Below are 21,542 nucleotides of genomic sequence, written 5' to 3'. Positions count from 1 at the left end.
GGCTTCTCAAAGAATGATCTGGGGGAAGCCCACCTGGCGGGAACACGTTAGCCTCCTCTGGAATAGGATCACACGTTTACCATCCACGATGGTGCCCAACAATCATCACCGACGACGGAACATCACAGCACACGATCATAGGTACAGAGGCCTCAATGGGGGCGCTGAAAGGGGCGCCCGCTCTCGGAAGGTTCGAAGTATTGCTGACTCAGCTCCGTCCATGAGAGCGGCGTGCCGTCCGGAGGCGGACGTTGGGGGCTCATCAGGTTTTCGGTGGGTTTGCGACTCTGACAGTACCGTGAGGCGCTGTGGCACGGTTTGAACATGCAGTTTCATTCCGGGTCCCGCGAAAAGAAGGATAGGACAAGATCTAGAGGGCTTCAGGGAGAGAATCTGATGAATGCGATCAGAGCGGGGAGGCGTAGCGGATACTCATGGAGTTCGCCGCAGAGGATCCTGATAAATATCTACTCCTGTCTCTATACAGGGGTACACTCGACCGCAAGCCCGGCATCGCGGCCTGCGCCGTCCGTTCCACAATCGATGCCTCCGCTCGAGCGGATAGGCGACTTCTTCTCCAACTCTGGGAAGCACGGCAGGGATAGCGCCAACTGCAATCCGAGATCTTCCCAGGGAACCAGCGGCCGCGTTTCTTCTGTGGGGCAGCGGGGATTCAGCTGATTAGCGTGACCTTGCCGATGGACCTTGCCGTCCACGAGCACATCGTACAACGAACTCCCGCGAACTCCGACAACGACGTCCGGCGTCCATTGGCGTCGATCGCGCTGACACATGTTTCAAGAGGCGTTGTCTTCTAATTTCTAATTTATACAGTCGCAATTTCGTTCCGTGATGCTTGTCAAGGTCGGCTTTCATTCTCGCATGATGGCGAGTCGGCTCCGGAATCTCCAGCTTGTTCTCCGGTTTCGGATCGGGCATAAGCACTTGAAGGGGCGTCCTGGGCTCGAGTCCGAGAAGAACTTCCGCCGGGGACTTCTCCCCAAGGCACGCCGCGCTGGGCGTATCGCGATAGGCCGACAGGAACTTCTGAAGTTTTTGTGCGACCGTTCCCGCCCCTTGAAACTTCTCCAAGGAGCGTTTGAGAGTGTCGACGAACCATTCGAGGAAGGATGGTACGGGAAACTGAAGATTTCTCGGATTCCTCGTTCTTGATAAAAGTCATGATCCTTAGTTGATTTAAACTGTGCGCCGTTATCTGTGACCAGCAGTTCCGGCTTCCGAACCTCGCGAATATCTCGTCGAACGCGTCCAGGATTCCGTCGGCCGAGATCTGCTTGAACACTATCACCTCCGGCCACTTTGAACACGAATCGACGACGACCAGAAAGTAGTTATCTCCAACCGGACCAGCGATGTCTGAGTGGATCCTGGACCATTTGCCGCTGGGTTTTCAGCTGGCGAGAGGGACCTCCAGAGGGAGTTTGCCCGCCAACTGGAAATCCTCGCATTTTCTGGCCATACTTCCGATGCCTGTGTCAATGCCTGGCCAATACACATAACTTCGCGCGAGCGCCCTCATATTCGACATTCCAAGGTGCTTGGGACCACCACTCGACATCATCAGCCACTCGTTCACTATCGACAGGCTGTCCCGGCGAGCGTACAACGGGAACAGCGAATTTTCCCTGACGAATTTCGGCCACGAGCTCTGTCTAACGCATGTCATATCGGACTGCATAAAGCAGAGCGGGGGCTTCCATCTCTATTCGACTGTACCGCTGCTCCGTCCGACGGAGCGCTCGGGCGACATCGAGAACGGCCTTCTTCGCTCCGTTTTCACACTCGTGCATCAGAACCCCTCCTATTCCTTTTTGCGAGGTATTCGCCGAGAAAATTATCGGTAGACTCGGGTTCAAGTGCATCAAGGAGAGCTCTGATGTCAGGATGCTCTTGGCTCTCTGGAATGTTTTCTCACATTCGGGGGTCCCATTTCAAATCTTTCTTCGGATCGACTGGAGGGATCGACTGGAGGGAACTTCAAGTCTTTCATCTCCGGTCTGGGAGCCGCGTGAAAGATCAGCATTCCCGGAAATTCCCGAAGCTCCGCCAGATCTCTCGGCGCCGGCTTTCCTACGATGGGACTGATTTTTGCCGGATCCGGTCTCCTCCCTTGCTCGCTGAAAGTGAAACCAAGATATTTGATTCGTATTTGAAGAAAACTACATTCTTCGAGGCGGACACGGGAACCGGCTTGTTGAAGCCTTTCCATCACTGCCGTCAGACTCCGATAATGTCGCTCCTTGGAGTTTCCTGATACGACAATGTCGTCAAGATACACGATGGCTCCATCCAGGCCAGCGATGAGCTTGTCCATGATCCTTTCGAAAATGCTCGGCGCGCTTTTGATACCGAAGGGCAAGCGCTTGACATGGAGGAGACCTCTCGGCGTATCGATCGCGAGGATTTTTTGCGATTTCTCATCAAGAAGAACTTGCAGATCGGCCTCCGCAAGGTCTATTTGGGCGGGAAATTCTCCTCCATTGGATGCACTGAAGATGTCTACAGCCGTCGGCAGAGGATGATTTCGAGAATCTCTCTTTGAGAATGGCTCCCTGCTCGAGAACTTCTATGAAGCCAGATATTCACTCCCCTCCATCGCAGGGCCTCCCTACGGAGTTCGCCCGCGATTCCACCAGAACATCTCATAAGCTACGAATACCTAGGAACTAACTGCGGATCTGATGGCCTCGTCGAGGGCCCGGTCGACCCGGGGAGTTTCTGAGACTGTTGAGGACTCCCGTCTGAACTTCGACGGAACTCCAAATTCAATCGTACGTTGACAGTCGATTTTTCTAAAAGAAGTTGATGTTCAAGATCCGGCATTTCTTTATGTGGCTAATCGTAGAAATGCGGGGGTATCCCACAAATCTAGTCGGTCGACGGCGTGTGCAGCAAGCTCATTTCGATCTGACTGCGAGCAATATGGTATACTGGATTCCCGCTGATAGGAGGGCATGCCCGATAATATAATTGTCCAGGGCCCGTATGGGTGCCTGTCAAATGGGAACGCCGGTCGTGGGAGCATGCTCGTTCGGATTGGATGATCTGTCGATTGGGACGCAAGGAAAAGTCGGAATTGTAGCTTCAAGACGGTACAAACGAATACTTGCCTGCCTCTTATAATGTAAAGTTACCGTACTATGATTCTCTGAAAATCACATTCGCTTACGCATCATCTACGTCTGGAAGCTCGTTCATACCGTATTTAGTGCCCGTCGAATAGAGGTTTGGAAGAGAGCTCATTGATTGCGGCATGCGTGCCTGAATCAGATCTCCCAGAGAATGCTCATCAAATAGAGCATGCTCATTAATCACAGCATGGTCTCCGAATGGAGGTTATACGGTATCCAGCTCAGATGAAGCCAGCTTTGGACTCCATGGTGGAGCAAGAGCGGTGGGGCTAGAGCCCCCGGGCAAAGGAGCCTCTCCATTCTTTTCAGTCTCATTGAATGAAAGTCCTCCCCGGCAGCCATCGATATGCAGAGCGTAAGATGACAGATTAGGTAGAGGGTTTGTAAGACTCGAGGGGGCATGAAGTCGAGGTTTCGGCTTGGAATTCGAGAAATCCGCTTTGGGAACCATGGGCGTCCGCTACTCCTCTGATAAAGGAAAGGGAACGAGTTGCTCATATTCAAAGAATCGAGATTCGCTCCAGATGACGAGATTCGCTTGGTTATCTGAAAGAGAGTCTGGCCCTCTCATGTGTTCTACTCGCGACGGGAGAGAGCGCGTCTGCGGGCTACGAAACCGATATCCTGAAACGCATTCCCCTCCCAAAGAAAACACATAGGATTAGTTTTTTGATGTTTTCTCCTCCGTTTTTATTATTCATTCAGTCCCGTTGTTCTTTCTTCGTATCTTCATTATCCATTCGGTACCTAAGAGGTAACATAAGCTTCTCCACGAAGACTAACTTGGCTAGTGTACAAAACTTAGCTCCGTCCAATTGATTTAAGGCGCGCGATCATTCCTCTGATGATAATGAAATGAAAAGAATTCAGGGGAATACGATCATAGAAGTACTACCAATAATGCATCATAATGCTCAACGGAATATCTGCACTCTAAAGTCAATGGGGAGAGGAGCAATGGAGGGGGTTGGCGGGAGGGCGCTTCTCGTCATCGAATAAACTCGTGTTCGTTTTTACATTGCTGGCTTCCTCGCTTGGTTGGTCGGTCTCGGGCAGCACGTCCGATTCTTCATTCCCTCTCACAATATACATAACTCAAGATACACACAGTGGGATTCGCGCACGGACTTCTATCTGGAAACAGGCTCGCTCGCTCGTTCTCTCGCACGCACGCACGCATTCTTCTCCAGAATCTCAAGCATACCCGCAGAACCTCATGTCAGATTCAAGGTTCATCCGATTTCGCTCGACCAGGTAACAGAGATTCGATCTCCGCCCAGCTCTGCTGATGCCCATAAAGTTCCTGTTGATGATATCCCGTTTCGCGGGTCGCTTCTCCCGAAACTCGGCTCGATGATTCCAGAACGAAAGAATGTGAATTTCGTAGAATCCATCGGAGTAGAAGTACAGAGAATCGATCGGAAACGCCAGGTGCGGCGACGATACGATTTCCCTTGATAAAGTTCGATCCGATATTTCGCTTCCCCCTTGATGTAATCGAGCTCAAAGAGATCCCGAGAGAACGTACGGGATTCTGTGCCCTTGCTGAGTGAGCCTTTTTTTTGGAGAACCAGCAGATGCGGCTTTCGAGTCTGCCAGACGGCAAATAAACAGGGGATTGAAGGGTCGAATGGAGAAAAATTGAAATCTCTGATTGCGGCCGTTCCAAGGTTGCTTTGTTCGGGCTCCAGTGCCGTCATCAACAGAAGGATAATGCCAGAAGAGGGTGGAATGACTTCCGAAGACTGCCTTGTGATCTCGACGGGCACATCTATCGTCGGGGGAGTTTCCTTTAGCGTTGGAAGAGGACTCCGCGTTCTGTCCCTTTCCCCGTATTTCGTCGACTCATGTTTCCACATTCGATTCGCGTCTGTTTTCGTCGCTTTATCTAGAGTTTTATGTACACGAAAAAAATAAATACACTGCTCCTCGCCTGCACTACTCCCTCGTCTCCTCTTCATTTTTTCTGCGGCTCTTTTGTCTCTTTTCTGTTTCTTACGTCGCTTGAATCTTCATCGTTTCCTTAATCATAATCTGTTCCGTAGTAGTGGTGGTTGTTGTTGTTGTAGTAGTGGAGGTGGTAGTATAAATTCATCGATCCTTATCTAAATCTTCTAAACGCCTTGTAGGTTTTTGTATTCATTCCACGAAACGATCGCATCCATCCGAACGCTTTCGTCGAGTGAGTGTATGTGTTGATTCGTGAAACCATTTTTGGGTCTAGAAAACAAGGGAAAAAATTTTGACACATGTCAAGAAATGCCTCTCAGCTTGCACACGATCATGAAGACCTTGGAGGTCTCGATGGAGAAATTGCTTTTTCACACTTTCTTGAGAAGAATATATTGCGTCGCCGAATCCCAGTCGCGCATTTGGGCTGCCTGGACGTTGCGCGGTACCGAGTTCTTCCGGTCGGTGGGAAGTTCAATTCAGTACCGCGACAGCGGTCATGTTCACCGACTGGCATAGACGCTTGGGGATCAGCTGTTAGCAACAGTCCGAGGCTGATGACGGAAATATTTCGTTGGAGACATCGAGACTAGATTGATGAGAGCGAAGCCGGTACCGATTACGCGTAATAAGACGATGTGTGCCGCCGTCGGGTTTCGCGACTCGTCGTGGCGTGCTATCACAGATGAATTGGGAGATCTTTCGGTTAGAAAAAAACGCCAACGAGTCGCTAACACAACGCACGCACGGGGCTCAAACGAGAAGGAGGGGCGGCGATGGCGAAGGCGCGAACGCGTCCCAACCCCGAGGCCTCTACGGGAATCTGTCGCGAGCTCGCTATCCAGCATCGAGCGAGCTCACGTGATTCGATCGCGATCAGTCCCGATCCCCCGACCCGACAAGGATCGGGTCCGTAGTGGACGACAGAGCTTTGCACACCTTCGTTCCGCTTTCAAAAATGGAAACTTGGAGCTAATGCTAGCTTCTTGAGATGTAGCAGCTTTAAGCTAAAAAGACGACTAGGGAACAATGAGAACGTGATTCGGTACCGTCCTACGTCTTCCATCGATGAGCGTGTTCAAATCTCGAATTGAACGTCAACCGGGGAATAAATTGTCTCGTGTGGGTCTCCAATCGTCGCGTCAATATTTCGTCGTCGACCCGCCTCCAGAGATACTTTGAAAATCCTACGACAGTGATTAGTTCATTTCACACTCACGTTGTGATGTTGTTTGTTTGCTTGCCAGATGTCTTCTGGATTTCTTTTCCGTTCTAGTTTGCATCCGTACCTCGACTTTATCATAATCATTATTCCGCGCCGTTATTGTTCGACAGTCAAATGCTTGCGACCCGACTGCTCCCTAATATGGCGTGTCATACCATTTCGTTGGCGACCGCTTGTATCGTCAGTTTTCTTTCGTTCCGGCTTCCCCGATCTGTGCAGAGTATGGTGAGTTCGACCAAAATTGTAAAAGTTCGTCATCAACACGTGGCCGTCGCGAGTCGCGAACTATCCGATCATCACCTCGACTGCTAAAATGTCAATAATAAATCGATGAACCTGAAGGTCGTTTGCTTCGCCCGGTTCGCTACACCTAATATCCTTATCATTATGTCTAGTTATTGTCGGTTGATTTTGTTGGTATGGATTGGGTTGTAGGGCTCATCGCTCGCTTGGTTGGTTGCATGCACGCACGCCTAGAATTCTCCAATGTACATTTCTATATACAGCTCTGTTGTTTATGATTCTCTTTGGCAATGCTCCGATTTGGCCATAAGATTCTCGTTTGTCTGTCTGTCCGTCCGTTCGTTCGTCTGTTTGTTCAATAGTGTCGTCACATGAAAAGTTGTCTGCACTCCATGGCCGTCAGCGGATGGGGCAAACATGTCAGTTGAAAAGGTGGGTCACTTCGTTGGTTGACTTGCTAGGTGGTTCGCGAGCGTGGATGATCCGCAAGATCATGCCCCGCCGCATCGGATCACGCTCCCGTAAATACTGCAGAACGTAAATTTCTGCCGTAGTCGTTGATTGATCTGCATCAAAGTTAATTGAGCAGCATCGACTCGCAGCCCGAATCGCCGGCCATCGGTCTCGGAAAATGCCATCGCATCGCTTTATCCGAATCTCTCTTTGACGAGGAACATGAGTTTCTTTTTGCCTTTGTAGGCGAGTTTCATGTTCTCAATGAGTCGATTGAATTGCAAGTGTCCGTCATGCGCCAACATAAACGTTTCTCGGGCCTTCGAAAGGAAATCGATGAAGTCGCCGTAATGACGCGGCGAGATGTGCGTTAGCCGCGAGTGCGTTGTGTTGACGTACGCAGAGATAGCAGCCTCGAGTAGAGGTCTTAACGGAGGCCTATCCAACGAAAGAGGCTTCACGCAGCGACGTTTGGCCGCATCCAAGTGAGCGATGGACGGCGTGGCAATCGAGCAACGTCTCAGAATGTCTGACAGAACCGTTGCGCATTGAACGTTTTTCACCAGCAGCGGAACCAAGTTCGCCAGCTCGGTCCGGCCGAGCGAATGCGCCAGGGCGCAAGCCCAATGAATGTTCCCGATCTCGAGGTGCGAATCCTGATTGTATTGGATGTGCACTCCTTTCATGCCTAGCATACCGAGTTTGTAGGCGCGGTTCGCGTAACCACGATGCTCCATGTAGCGAGCCACGCTGAAAAGCTGTTGGCTGGCCATGAATCCCGTTGCTGCGGCGTCGACAACGACGTTGTAGGCCTGCTCGAACGAAGCCCTGTCGTTCTCGCATAACTGCAGAGCACTCAGCGCGCAACTCGGTGGGTCTTTCGAGGCGCACTGCAGGGCCAGCGTGCGAGCGCACGACGACAGTTCTTCTTGTTGTTGGTGATCCAGACCGAGTCGCATGATCGTCTGATGGTTCATGACGATCGAGGCCACGTCTTTCGTCGCTTCCAGAGGCGCAAACAGTTGATTCCATTTCACCAGAATCGAAATGAGCGCATCCAGGCCGATTTCAGTGGCGCATGTGACTAGCCAGCGGACCATGTCGCGTCGTCGCCAATTCGTCACGTTCAACGTGACGCGCAATACCTGCAGACCGAGTTCGAAGGAGACGTTCAGGAGCGCCAAATGTCTCGTGGGGAGAGTTTGGCCCATCGGGGTGTTCGGTACGGGTCCCTCCGGTGGTTGCGGGACCGCGACACGGAAGGCGTCTTGAGCGAGCTTGAACAACTGCACAGAGCTGTGAATGTTTCTCTGCGCCGCTTTCAATACCGTTCGTAGCCTCATGACATCATCTGAAAAATCAAAGAACTCTATCAGGCGATGTACGAAGGCCACGAGGCGGCGGGAAGAGTCGTTGAGCTCGACCGAGCATCGATTGCTGAATATCGAGAAGAAACTCCATCGGGAGCTTCGGAATAATTAATTCATAAACATATTTCAATAATATTTCAGTTTGTGCATGGGAACTTCTCCTCGAATTGAATCTCTTCGAAGAAATAGGCCTCACGGTAACTTACTCTTTGCCGCCGACAGCATCGTCGACGCGAGTGCGCATTGTTGTCCTTCGATATTCGGGAGCGTGATCCAGCGAGGGTACCTATTATGGAGGTGCATGGGGGCCCCGGGGCCCGCACCTGGTGCGGCGACATTCGCACCTTGGCCATTGTTGTTGTTGTTGTTGTAATTATTGTTAACATTATTATTGTTGTTTGGAGCTTGTTGATTATTGACACTATTGTTTCCTGGATCGTCAGGTTCGACCTGATCCTCTAGGATAGGCAGTCTCATTGCACGGAGACCAACGGCATAGGCGAGGTCAGGATCGTGATGGAGGAGCGCATTGAAAATATAGTGCGCGAATTTATGCATAGGAACACTCTCAGGATGTATGTGCGATCCCAATCCGGAGAAGGGCCCGCACTCTAGGAGTAAGCTGGCCTGCCTCCTCAGCACTGAGATGAGCACAAGATCACTTTCGATATCCTGGAGTTTGGTGATCATGTTCTCCTCCTGTTTGGCTGCCTTCTCCTGAGCATAAACTCCCAACGGCATGCAGCGTTGTTGGCCCAAACCGATCAGAGCAGCCTCGACGGCGAGACTGAGGTAGCTTTCCTGCGGATCCATACTACCAGGCACGTGAACATGATGATAGCGGGGCTTCTCACGAGGTGGAGCCTGCGGTGGGGGCATCGCCGCCTGTTGCACCGCCGACTGCATGGCCGGAGGCAACGGGACCGGATGATTCAAGTTCAAGCCCTCCACCACGAGCCCGTTGATCAAATTAACATTAATATTATTGTTGTTGTTGTTGTTATTATTGTTGTTGTTGTTCGCCGGTGGTTGTTGTTGGGGCTGTGGGGGAACCTGCGGTGGTTGCGGCTGCGGGGGTTGTTGCTGAGGCGGCTGCTGTTCGTTGCCTGCTTGCTGGCCTTGTGTCGCTGGTGGCTGATTCGAGTTATTCTGGGAAGACGGCGTCCCTATTGTGTACAACGACTCGTAAAAATACTCGAGGCCGTGTTTGCTCTCGGAGATCAGCGACGCTTCGGCAAGTGTGTCGAACAGGGAGCCCACAGGGTTCAACGAGTGCCCGATCCAGCCTTCGGCGTTGTTTGGCAACGAGGTCTTCGACGATGAACGGCTCGGCGAGGAGTTTTGCCATCGTTTCCATTCGGTCTGTTGACGCTTCCACGTCCGTACGATCGCAACGGCCAATCGGAGTGATTCCTGTCGGTAGCCGTGGGAGCGTAGCGCCTCGACTCGAGAACACGCAGTCGGTGTGTGCTCGTGCCAGAGGGGATAGCCTTGCGTGTTGAATTTCTCCAGCTTGTACGACATAGGTAGAGAGACGGATGATGAACTGCCCGGCAGAGGATATCTATATTGTCGGAGAAAGTCGTCATCGGCTCCGTCGTGCGCCAATATGTAACGCAGATGGGGGTCCTCCCACGAAAGGCCCCACGATTCGAGGGCTCGATGGAATATCGAACGGGGCTGGTAGTATTTCCTGTCGCTTGTCCGTCGACGTTCGCGTTCTCTGTAGGCCGGGTTGAAACGGGCGACCTCGTCCTCGTCTTCTTCAGAGCTTGAAGATTCTTCCGATACCTCCTCCATGGGATGATTCACAACATTGTGTCTTCGATTCAGTCCTGGGTGAGCTTGTGGGTGTTGTTGTAACGCGTTGTTGTTGTTGTTGGCTCCGTTACCCCCCATCAGGTGCCGATTGTGTGGGTTGTGATGATGATGGTGGTGATGATGGGATGGGGGTCGGAAGTCGGCGTCTTCCAACGGACACAGACACGAGTCCGACCATTTCATCAGATACTCCCGCCACTGGGCTTTCTCGTGGGCCGTACAGTGGGGATTTAGGACGATGCAGACCTGAGAGGAGGGAAGGAAACGCGTATTCATGATATTCTGTCTCGGAAAGTTCTGGCCGATGGAGATCTCAAATAATCGATTCTTGTCGTAGGACGATTATCGGGACGACTCATATTGACTTATACTCACCCAAAGGGCGCCCAGCTGATCCCAGAGCTGTCTGCATTTGTCCGTCATCGGCGTACCCTGAGCCCTCCAGATCACCAAGCGAGGATCGTCGAGGAATTGTTCGGTGATCAAACGCAGCATTCGAGCTCCGTTACCGTCCCGAGCCCGGAGCATTTCCTTCACTTTTCCGAAGAGCGCTCCAAGAGGTCTCGAGGAGGCACTGCAAAAATGGTGGCTCCAATGAAATTACCACACGGCCCTAATATTATCAAGGTACTCGTTCCCCTCTCGCGTAGAACACAGCGGAGAGAGCGTATCGCGTTATTGTATACGTACTGGTAATGCCCTCCTTGATTGAGATAGGTCCGAACTTGCTCGGAGACTTGGCTCTCGTCGAGGTGCCACGCGTTCTCATCGTCGGCTGCTCCACCTGCGGTCGGATCCGGAGCGCCTGAAATCTGGTTGATGACGCTGTGATTCTGTCGGAGCTCGTCCGCCAGACGTTGGGCTGAAGGCAAAACAGCTGTATGGTGCTCGGCAATCAGGTACTGGAGCATTTTCTGCAATTGCTCTCGCGACATTTGCAGAAGCGTTTCTGAAAACAGAAACGAAATTCGTCTCAATATCCTCATCTGCCGAAATATGCTTTGCCCACACGGAGGTTCGCTGATGAACGTCATTACTTCGCATCGAGTCAGCGAAAGTGTTCGCTGGCGCGTAATTCGTTAGATCATGGCGGATCCACAACTCGATTCGACATGATTCTCACTGAGGGTACCAAGCGAGACGAAGGCTGCATTCGAGGGTCGCCAGTGATTTCACGATCGAGGGAAGAAGAGAACGAGCTGAGGAAAATCGGAACGAGAGAAAGCAGCGTAGGGAGTCACACACGACTATGGAGCACGTAGCCCGGCCGGAGCCGTAGGTTCTTTTTTCTTCAACTTTTGTCCGTGTGAAATGACCACTGTGTGAAATGAATTGCCAGATAATGTTATTGTGTTGCTGCTCGCTGTATACAGAGAATCTCAACCAATAACACGAAATCAACGAGAACCTGCTTTCACCGAGCACAACGGCGCAGCGCACAATGGAACTTGTTCATTCGATTCAGAAAAATAAAATACCTGCCGTCACCATCGGCGCGACGGCATGGCATCGACAGGAAACTTCTGACCAAACCCTTTGTGTGCTCCTTCCGTCGGTGCACTCGCTTATGCGAACGATCGACACTATCTTCTCCGCCTCGAGCTAGCTTCATTATTTCGACTCACTCAGTCAACGCAGAGCTCCTCTCTCGAGATACTTGAGGCGTCTATTACGTCACGCGAACTGCATGAGTCGAGCAGAGGCATCGAAACCTCAAGGCTCGAAACAATGAGCGATAAAGTACATGATCGAATGTACAAGCATGCGACGCCACGGTTCTTCAGGAGTATAATATCTTCCTTCTACGAACGAGCAGTGAATTTCGAAAACATTCTCAAGAAGCACTTCGAACGCCCACGAATTCCTGACCACGCAACAGCTTGAAAAGACTGTTGGATTTAAATCCGAGGGTCACACAAGGGAATCGTCCGATCCTCGAATTTCACGGGGTCACGAATCGGATTGATTTTACGAAAATCCAACTCGAGGAATCGCCGAGAGCGTTGAGTTACATTTCTGCCAAGCAGGAAGGACGTTACCGTCGCAAGGGGGCGAATACTCGATAGAGGCACCTCAATCTAGAGATTTTTCGTGAGATGAATTGGACCAACAAAAATGCTCAGGATGCTTACCGGAAATTGGCACTCGGAGTTTGACAGTTTCTGCGTTTCGTATTCGGTATATGGCCAGCGCCACGACATGCTGACACCAGAATATATCGTGGGAATCGCAAGTGCACGTGACAGCCGTAATTTTGCATCGATCGAATGATATCGAAATACGGTAGCGTTTTTCGGGCCCATCGTATCCACTACTGGCTCCTACGTGCAGCGTAGATTTGGGCGCGATGACGCCGGACAAATGGAAGCCTGCAAGGAAGAACGAAGCTCGTCAGTGATGGAACAGTCTGCACTGCAAGAGAATATTTTTAACTATAGATCTAACGTATATCTATCGCAAAAGATTTTATGGAGACGTAGCTCAAGGTTTCAAATATTTTAACGGAGCACATGTCAGCGGTGTGCGGGGAAGCAGCTCCCCTGGCCGAGAAGAATGATTATAATTCACTGAGAAAAGGACCATCGCCGAGTCTTTTCGCGTTCGGTCCGCAGGATGAAGCGTAGAGTCGCCGTTCGGATTCTGCGTCGTCGCTCGGAATCCTCTTGCGGAGCTCCGAGGGGTCAGATCTCGATTTCGCACGAGGCAACCACCCAATCAAGGGCAGTGGAAACAAAGGTGAGGACAACAAAGTGTTCCACGACGTCAGCGGCTTCCCAGAAAGTTTCTCGCTCTGTCAACTTGAGAATCCACGAATGAAAAGACGCCGCTTCTTCAGACGCTCGCTTGAATACGCCCACGGGTACGTCGACGTTTTCGATGCGGGGTATCTCCTTTTCCGAGCCGGGTCAGGGGGTATCCGAGAAAACTCACAAAGATATTTTTTCCTCGAACGCGCAAGCTGGGAGTCTCTGCATTCGGATGTGGAGTGCCGCTTGATAAGTAAAGTTCAGGACGATGAACCAAAAAAACTTCGCCCGGTAAAGCCTAAACACAAGACTTTTCGAAAGCAGCTGCTCACATTCCAGGCAGAAATTGTCGGGATGATTACGTGGATTATATGTGTTCTCGTGTGACTCCGCGAAAGCCTGCTAACAATGCCGACCAGCTCGCGCTAAATCGGATACGGAACGACCCCGGGTGATAAATTCCGGTGATTAATTCACCGCGGCGTCACGGCAACATCGCGTCAACTGAGAGCTTCTCGACATGAGTACATGATAATGATGATGATGATAATAATTATGGCTCCAGCCATAAATTCATATATGCAGGAATATGCAAGCGTTTGACTTTGTGTAAAAACGTTACTGCCTTGGAGACTCCGTCGGTGGACAGAGGAGCTGCAACGCCCGATAGGGAAAAAACGGTGTTTTCCGCACGGGAACGGGCAAAGAAGAGGTGAGCGGTACGCAACGACGACGGCAAGGAGGCCGAAGGGGAAAGGAGGCGTTCGAGACTTGAATCGTCGCCGTAATCTTTATGTTTTATGGCCTGGCTTCTTCTCTCACCGGACGGAAACTTCGAGTCGTCTTGGAAGACCGAGTCGTGGCCCACAGTTTCGGAACAGAAATACGGCAAATTATCCGATAAGATGCCGCGAGTGAAACGCAGTCCCGCCGTAGAAGTCGTCATAAGAACGAATTAATGACAATTCAGGTGAAAATCCCCCCAAGAGCGAAAACGTCCCGAGGCACGTATGAGGAATCCGCCGTGGTTTCCTTGAGAAGTCCGGGAAGAGGGACCGACTGACCGACCGATCGTCAGTCCGTTCTCAGAATCGTGCGGGCTGCCGTTACGAGGCGGAAAATGAGGAAACGAGGGGAAGTGAAGCCAAGTGCAAACTTAATCAATCGCCATCTTGGCCGATCGGCTTTCCTTCCTTTCTCCGTTGGCGGAAGCGGTCCAGACTCGTAGGCTCGCAGCGTGTGAGATCGAGTCGAACTGCTTCGACGACGACGACGGGTTGAGACAATGCTGGCTTGCGAGCCGCGCAGCCGGAGGAATAAAACGGAGCTAGAGGGAAGCGAGGGCCAAATCCTGTTTATTTTAATCCCCATGGCTCTCCTTTTTCTTTCGCGCTCAGCTTCGCCGTCGTAGTCATCGCAGAGACCATAGGCAGCGGCAGTGGAGGCCGCCGCAGCCGCAGCAGCAAACAGGCGGCAGCAGCATGGTTCCGAATTTCTAACAAGCCAAATTTAGTTGGAGCTCGAACGGCCAGGCGGCGCTACGAGTCCGCCAGGGAGGCCCTTAAAATACACAAAGGCATCGTAAAATTTGGCATTAGCACGAAAAACGAAAGAGAACCGAACCAACCAACGCTGCCTGCCTACCAAGCAAGCAAGCGGGAGGCAAGCGAGTTGGCAAGCAGAGAGGCAAACGCTTCTCACATTTGCCCATCCCGAAAATTTCCACGTCGACCTCCGAAGGTTCGATTCTGAGCGACTCTCCCTCCTTCGGATAAGGTTTCTGCTCGTTCGGGTTTTTCGCGTCCACGATTTCCCTTCATCTCGGATGCAAGGGAGCCATGTGAAGTCGAATCGGAAATCGAATAATCGTTGCTTCTAGGCGACCCGCTCGTATAAGATGGGCAGGGGCTCGTGTCAACGAGACGCTCGGCCGAGATCGATAATCACCGAGAAAGGAACTAGGTATCTAATACTTGAATTGATCAAGAGAGTTCGAGCAACGAGAGTAGAATAACAGAGTCTTCACGTATAACGTGATAGAGTCCAGCTGATCTCCGACACATCCCACGACGGGCGAGAGATCTACGAGCGATCTCGTTTGCCTGCTCGCTCACTGAATTCCACCGCGAGGGTCACGAGCGCACGGTCTGAATTGCAGAAAGTTGCCCACTCACGTCCGTCTCTAGCTGAACGAATTACACCCAACTTCGAGCATATCGTTTCCATACTATCATACTGGAATCATGTCAGCGTTCCTTTGAAAGCAAACCCCAGATATGAAATCGACGGCGTCTCCGTATGTTCGCTTCCCCTTTCAATCGAGGATGTCAACCGAAGCCTTCCCGGTTGACGGTCTCCTTCGTCAGAATTTACGAAGATTCAGACGAGGACAGTCTTGGGAGGAATGCCCCCAGTCCCCCGTATTGCGAAGCGCTGTAAAACCAATGGGTCTGCCGATTCGTTGCCAACGAAGAATGTCTCAATCGAGAACTTTTTCCTCCAGAGGGCATGCCCGACCTCTGGGGCAGCTCCAGGTCCGCGAATGGTCTAACATTCGGATTCTGAGCCGTAGAAGATCTGATGGAGCAGTAAACAGAATTTGACTACGACACGAGGATTTATTCCGGATTCCCCCATCATCGGCTGTCCCGTCCGATGATTGCCGTTGGATTCTCATGAGCTCCACGAAGGAACACCCAAGACTCTTCCCGCGCGCTGACTTCGTCAAGGGAGAGAGCCCCGGTTGAACGGTGTCTGGTCACAGAAGAATGACTAGACTTCTTCTGATAACAAGCGACGCGACGGTCTTACGAGAGGAAGAGCGCGCATATTTACGAACAGATTTTCCTCACCACAAACAATCAAAGCGAATTTTTCCCAAGCCTTATGCGGCCCTGGGTGGAAGCGACTAATAGACCCCACGGATGAAGTCGGGGAGAGGCGGAAATATGTAGAAGCAGTGCGGCATTTACTGTGGATCGTAGATAATAATCGGTCCGAGAGCCCTTGTCGGGCTATCTGTCCTTTCTCGTCAGCGTCAGAGTCCGTTCAATATCGCGACTTTATGCAGCTGGCCGGATCTCACGCCAGCAAGCACTCATCTATCGCCGCGTTGGCGCGTCGTCTGTGTTTCGTTGTTGCGGCCGCCGCTAGATTGTAGCCGCGCGCCGACGCCACGGTGAAGGCGGTGTTACCGACATTACGTGCGCGCGACTCAGGCTCCACACCAACGGGACGATGCTAGGGTGGCCGGCGTTCCAACCAGATAGTCACCGAGTGAGTTCGCCAGCCAAGCCGCTAGCCCGTCAGGACGAACGCACGCACGGACGTTCGGTCGGTCGTCTGTCCACGCAAGGCAATGTGCGTGCTCAGGGGCGCCGTGGCGTTATACTGGAACTTCTTCAGCGATCCCTGTGTTCACGAACTATTACTTGGCGAGCCGATTGAAGGACCCGCGCGCACGCACGTTCGCGGCCGACCGATCGCGAGATTGATACCGGATTGACGGATAAGTTCGTCCATAAAAGAGACAATGAATACTTGACGGGTATCCGACCCTCACCGCGAATGAATCGGAAGATCATCATGATTGTCGCTCGGTCGGAGAAGAGCTTATTTGAGCGAGGACCGCCCCGGATTCCGCGCATTCGGAAAATTAGAGAGTTCCGTCGTGAAGCTGAGAATCGTCCCCTTTCGTCTTCTGTACGGAGAGCTTCTCCTATAGGACTGCCGGTCTTCTGAGAGGAGCGGCGATTTTTTCCCGGCGGAATAGCGTCGCCGGGTCGATGCTGCGCCGTCGTCACATCTGTGTCAGTATGAGCTCTACGCTCGCCGCCGATACATCGGAAACCTCATCAACGATATATTCTCATTGTCGACGTTGTCGTCGTCATTAGCGAGAAATACAAATGGCTGATCAAGCGAACGAGAGAATCAGCAGCAGCAGCGGCAGAAGTACGAGGAGAGTGATCAAGTGAACGGGTGGGCGATCGACCCCGCTCAGCGATGCAACGCCTGGGTCAGGCTGCTCGATGGACCGGGAGAATGAAACAGTCATTGACGCAAGTCACCAAGCGACAAACCAGCACGATCGAACTCACTGGCTGTTTCGCTAGTAAACTACGTACCGTAGACGTACCGACGTCACGGATTCGTCGAGGCCCGGTTGGCATAAGTTCAGCTTTTCCCAGACGGTCATCTCGCTCGAGAGTTACCGCGGACGCGCGGGCTACAGAGAAATTCCTCGCTGTCCATTCCCGGCCCTTGTGATGAACGAGGACCGTGAGTATAATCTACGATTGTTCTAGTGTCATAGTCCGGATGTTAAACAGATGCATTCGAGACTCTCTTAAAGGGACAGATCATTATAATTAATTTATCGCATCGGGACTGCTTTGTCTCGAGCCGTTCATAAGGATGGGCACTTGTGCAGAACTCCTTAGGGTTGAGACTTGAGACGGTCGAGCAAATAGCAGTGAAGAGCACTGAACTCGTATTCTGGCCTCATGACACTTCGGCCCGACTCCGTTCGAGCGTTCCCGGTAATCTTCCTAATCCCTACATATTCCTCGAAGACCTCTACCTCCGTTTCACTGAAATCATATTCACCTCTGACGGGAAAAAGTCAGCAGTGAATTACTCTGGAGGTATTGGAGCCATGGAAGCAGAGCCAGGACCCGCGGCAGACCGCGGAAGCCCTCTCCCGCCAGTGAGGGCTTGAACCTGAGCCTATCTCCGAGTCCTTGCTCCCGAACCGAGATGCACAGAATGTGGTACTGTCGCGAATTTCCGATTGGCGTCTCTACTTTCATCGGGGAACAATTCGCGCACTGGGAGTCGCATAGTGATCTCCGGGGTTTGCCTTCCCCAGTTCAGATAATAATAGGATACTTCGATATCTCAGATGAACATCCCGCTGGGCCCTCACCGGAACCGGGTCCGCGAGCTGAGCCCTTAGTTGCGTGAGATTATTCAAATCCCGCTCTCTATTGCGTCGGATTCCGTCATCGTCGTCCGGCCGTTTCAGACGGACTCTCGGTTCTGGCGGAAAGGGAATCGACGCCGCTAGCCAGCCAGTCGTCCGGCCGGCCGGCCATCACCTACGTCGAGTACTCAGTGAAGCTGCGTCACAGTCGCTGTGTAGAAAATCCTTCTAGCGTGATTCCCCGTGTCGCTGCTAGATTGCTGTTGGTGCAGTTGATGATTATGACAACAGCGACCGCAACGAAAACGCCAGGCAACTTTGAATGCCGGCAATGATACGTTCGTTCCGTAGGAATTCAGAGGGCCTCTCGCTGACGTGACCGGCACGGATCGACAAAGCTCCTGCATCGTCGATTCGGACTTCTCAGGACTTCCTTCCCTAATTTGATCTCCGCTCGGTTGCGATGGATCCCACAATGCGTATCGATACTCCGATTGATTGGACCTCCTCTCCCCAAGGCTCAGGCAATCGTAACACTCATTGGTGCTTCCGTCGATTTCATCGCCATGTCGCTTAATTCGTGTTTTTCGTTCCACCAAGTCAAGCGGGATCCCATGCTTCCCTGTTCCTGGTCGGGAACTGGACACCACGACCGTAGGGGAGGGAGCGAGCGTACTTCGAGACCCGGTGAAGCCCGCGTGTAGACAGGCTTTTTGTGAGCACTCATTTATCGTTTTTTTTTTGCAACTCGTTTTGTTTCCGTCTCTGCATTCTGTTTTAAAAATGGCGAGCGTTTCGTCATGTCTTTCACTATTTTACGTCATTATGTCCGCTCTTTCCCGCACAGCTTCCTATGGAATCAGACTTCTCCCCTTAATTTTATCTTTTTCCTCTTTTTTTCTCACTCTGAACGAGCGTTATGGCTGCCCATGGTTTGTCGGAGTTGCTGGTGCGCCGCAAGTCACTCCCGCGGTCACGCTTAATTTCCGAAAGTTGCACCTTTTCGAGCGGAGGCGAATGAATTTTTTTTTCGAAACGAATGCCGGATCACACGGTTCCTTGTCGTCTCCACTTAGTCTTCATTCGCCTTATCGGACATGGAATCGACGATTTGCCATCTGTTCGGGAATAAAAAATCATTTTCCATCTCCCTTCCCGCCGGAACGATTCACAGAATCGATGCTAGATGTCTAAATAAGATATTCCTCGATGAAGCTGCAACTTGTTTCACGAAAGGTGTAATGAACTCGTACGCCGATCGGTGTTGTGGGTGAGTGGGAGAGGGCACCAGATCCAGGCAAATTCAGGTGTATCGACGGCAGTGAAATCGCATGTGTCTCGGATCGCAGGTGCCTCGTCGAGCATACAATGCGCCGCGATAGATGGCGCTTGGGCCTCTCCTGATGCGAATCCAGACAAGCGAGCAGCTAGTCAGTGGGCCATTGAGATCCAGCCAGTCAGCCGTCTAGTCGACAGACAGAAAGCCTCGAAGCATTCGGAGAGCCACAATGCGACACACACCCTTCGCCGCTCCGGGGCTCGTCACAATACACGCCAAGTTGCGAGAGGAACGACAGCAGCTGACTTGGAACGAACTCGGTTGGAGTCCGAGTCGGAGAGAACTCTGGCGATGACGACGCCGAAGGACCCGTCCAACAGAAAACAGACAGAAAGGCAGTCCGAGAAAGCGGAGACGATCGAGACGACGAATACGACGACGGGGACGAAACTAGTGACAAGAAGGGATATTTCAAGCTGAGGGCGAACTTTGAGCACGGGGCTCGTTCGTGAGCGAGCGAGCGTCCCAATCCCCGAGGAGCAGGGCGAGGACAAGGGCGAAAACTACAGACAAGAATACAGCTCATGTGCATTCAGTTTGCCATCGATTTCGAGATTAGGCTCATGGCCGCGGTCACGCGGTGGCCCCAACCATTGCGGCTCGCATTCCTCGCTTTATTGTAAGCGGTCATCCTCCATCAATCTGGCTATTCATTCGTCCTTCTAGCTTTCCATTCAGTGATTTCTCTGTCCCGCCTGTCGATCGCGATATTTTCATCACGGATCAGAGCATTTCAGAAATCCGTCTGCAAACAATTCTGAATAGTTGTGGAGATTTCACATGGACCGAAGCATCGTGCATGGGAGGCATGAGCATCAAAATTTTCGAGCGACGTACGTTAGGAGAGCGCTCCATGAGCCGATTCCGAACAAAGCGGTGGAGCTCGCAGTGGCTCAGCTTCGGTAGGAATTTTTCGCTCTGGGTGAACTCCACGCCCAGACTCGGACTCCCAAGCTCGATCACGAGCCCCAAATCGGGGAATTCCGAAAATTCTAGCCTCGGTCGCGACTCTGCGGAATGCCCAGCCATTCCGTTTTGCCAAGGTATCGGAGCCAAAGGCTCTGCAGCGAAATCTATCCGGTCAATCCGCCTAATCCGTCGACGGCGGTCTCTTGTCGCTTTAATTCCCTGTTTCTCCATTCCGATAGACATTAAATCACGCCATGCCAGTCCTTTGCTCTTTGCCAGAATTCGGGACGATGTATGTACAAAAATCTCCCCGGCCGGCTAACAGGTCCAATGTGAACAACGGGGCCACGAGATGGGGTTGCTGACGCCACCGACGAGCACATGCAACCCGCCCGCTCACCCTCTCGGACGATCACATGTTCTTCTCTCGGTTACACAAGTAGCTCTTTTTCGCTGGCTAGATGTCCTGGTCTCGATCCTGTGGACTCTTCCTCTCCGCCTGCACGCAGTCTCTGTATGAGCTCGCCGCAGCAGCTCCGCTGGCTCGTCTGCGTCGTATCATCCACAGCGAGCTCGCCCGCTCGTTCACTCAGAGGCGAACTGCGGGCGAACGGGCGGGTGGTTGAACAGGGAGGCAAGCGAGCAAGCAAGCAGGCAGGCAGGCGAGCGGGCGGATGGATAAGTAGTATTAATATGGTAGGACTGCTCCCGAGCCCCTGACCGCTCCAAAGTACACGCATCTTTGTTCATTCCCGGATTCCTGGCCTCTCGCGGCTCGTGCTGTTCATTGATAACACCGATAGGCTCTGAGACAGCAGAATTATTGCACGTCCCACCTCACAACGAGCTCCGAGCGAACGCTCTGGAGGTCCGCTTCTTGGACTCCTATTTCAGTATTTTCGGCTGATCGAAGGAACACCGATACTTGCGAGACCGCATCCGCAGAAAGGGGAAATTCCGTCTCCCTTCCGCGGCTCGGAGTCGATGGACGGCGGACATGCGATTAGAGTTTTGAAAAAATGATTTGAGGTCCCCGTCTCGAACGATAGACTCGGAGTCCGAGCTCGAGAGAATATTTTCACGAATCATTCTTCCATCGCGCAGCGAGCTCGGGCTCCGGGCGGCTCGAGTTGACGGGATACTATGAGTGGTATGGAGTGTTATGGATGTATGCACGATGCCTCTTTCTCTTGGGACGAAACGAACGAACGAGGATGACGCGGATATCGTTCTTCGTCTTGCGGTGATGGCGGCGACGGCCGCTGAGAAGTCTAACGCAACAGTGATTTACCGTATCGTCGTGAGTCGTCCGGCGAGCGATATCACACGGCGAGATTTACAAGATCCAATCCGACGCAGTTCAAGTCGGGGGCATGATTTCCGCATGGCTTTCGGAACGGAATTCCAAC

At 52.1% G+C, this 21,542-nt stretch overlaps 1 protein-coding gene across 1 annotated transcript in view; it reads right to left on the bottom strand.

Annotated features, from left to right (window-relative positions):
- Positions 1-7,217: 7,217 nt before the first annotated feature.
- The window catches only part of LOC100897710 (zinc finger SWIM domain-containing protein 4-like), a 33,888-nt gene continuing 19,563 nt past the window's right edge, over positions 7,218-21,542 (bottom strand). The window contains exons 2-9 of the mRNA XM_029112517.1: positions 12,347-12,583; positions 10,905-11,163; positions 10,590-10,788; positions 10,334-10,460; positions 9,533-10,213; positions 8,816-9,250; positions 8,600-8,716; positions 7,218-8,374 (exon numbers count right to left, since the gene is read on the bottom strand). Of these exons, the coding sequence (XP_028968350.1) occupies positions 7,218-8,374; positions 8,600-8,716; positions 8,816-9,250; positions 9,533-10,213; positions 10,334-10,460; positions 10,590-10,788; positions 10,905-11,163; positions 12,347-12,583 (3,212 nt within the window). The remainder of the gene's footprint in view (positions 8,375-8,599; positions 8,717-8,815; positions 9,251-9,532; positions 10,214-10,333; positions 10,461-10,589; positions 10,789-10,904; positions 11,164-12,346; positions 12,584-21,542) is intronic.

The sequence above is a fragment of the Galendromus occidentalis genome, unplaced genomic scaffold (genome assembly GCF_000255335.2).
Source record: "Galendromus occidentalis unplaced genomic scaffold, Mocc_1.1 scf7180000077512, whole genome shotgun sequence".
NCBI lineage: Eukaryota > Metazoa > Arthropoda > Arachnida > Mesostigmata > Phytoseiidae > Galendromus > Galendromus occidentalis.
This window is presented reverse-complemented; position numbering and strand designations above follow the sequence as displayed.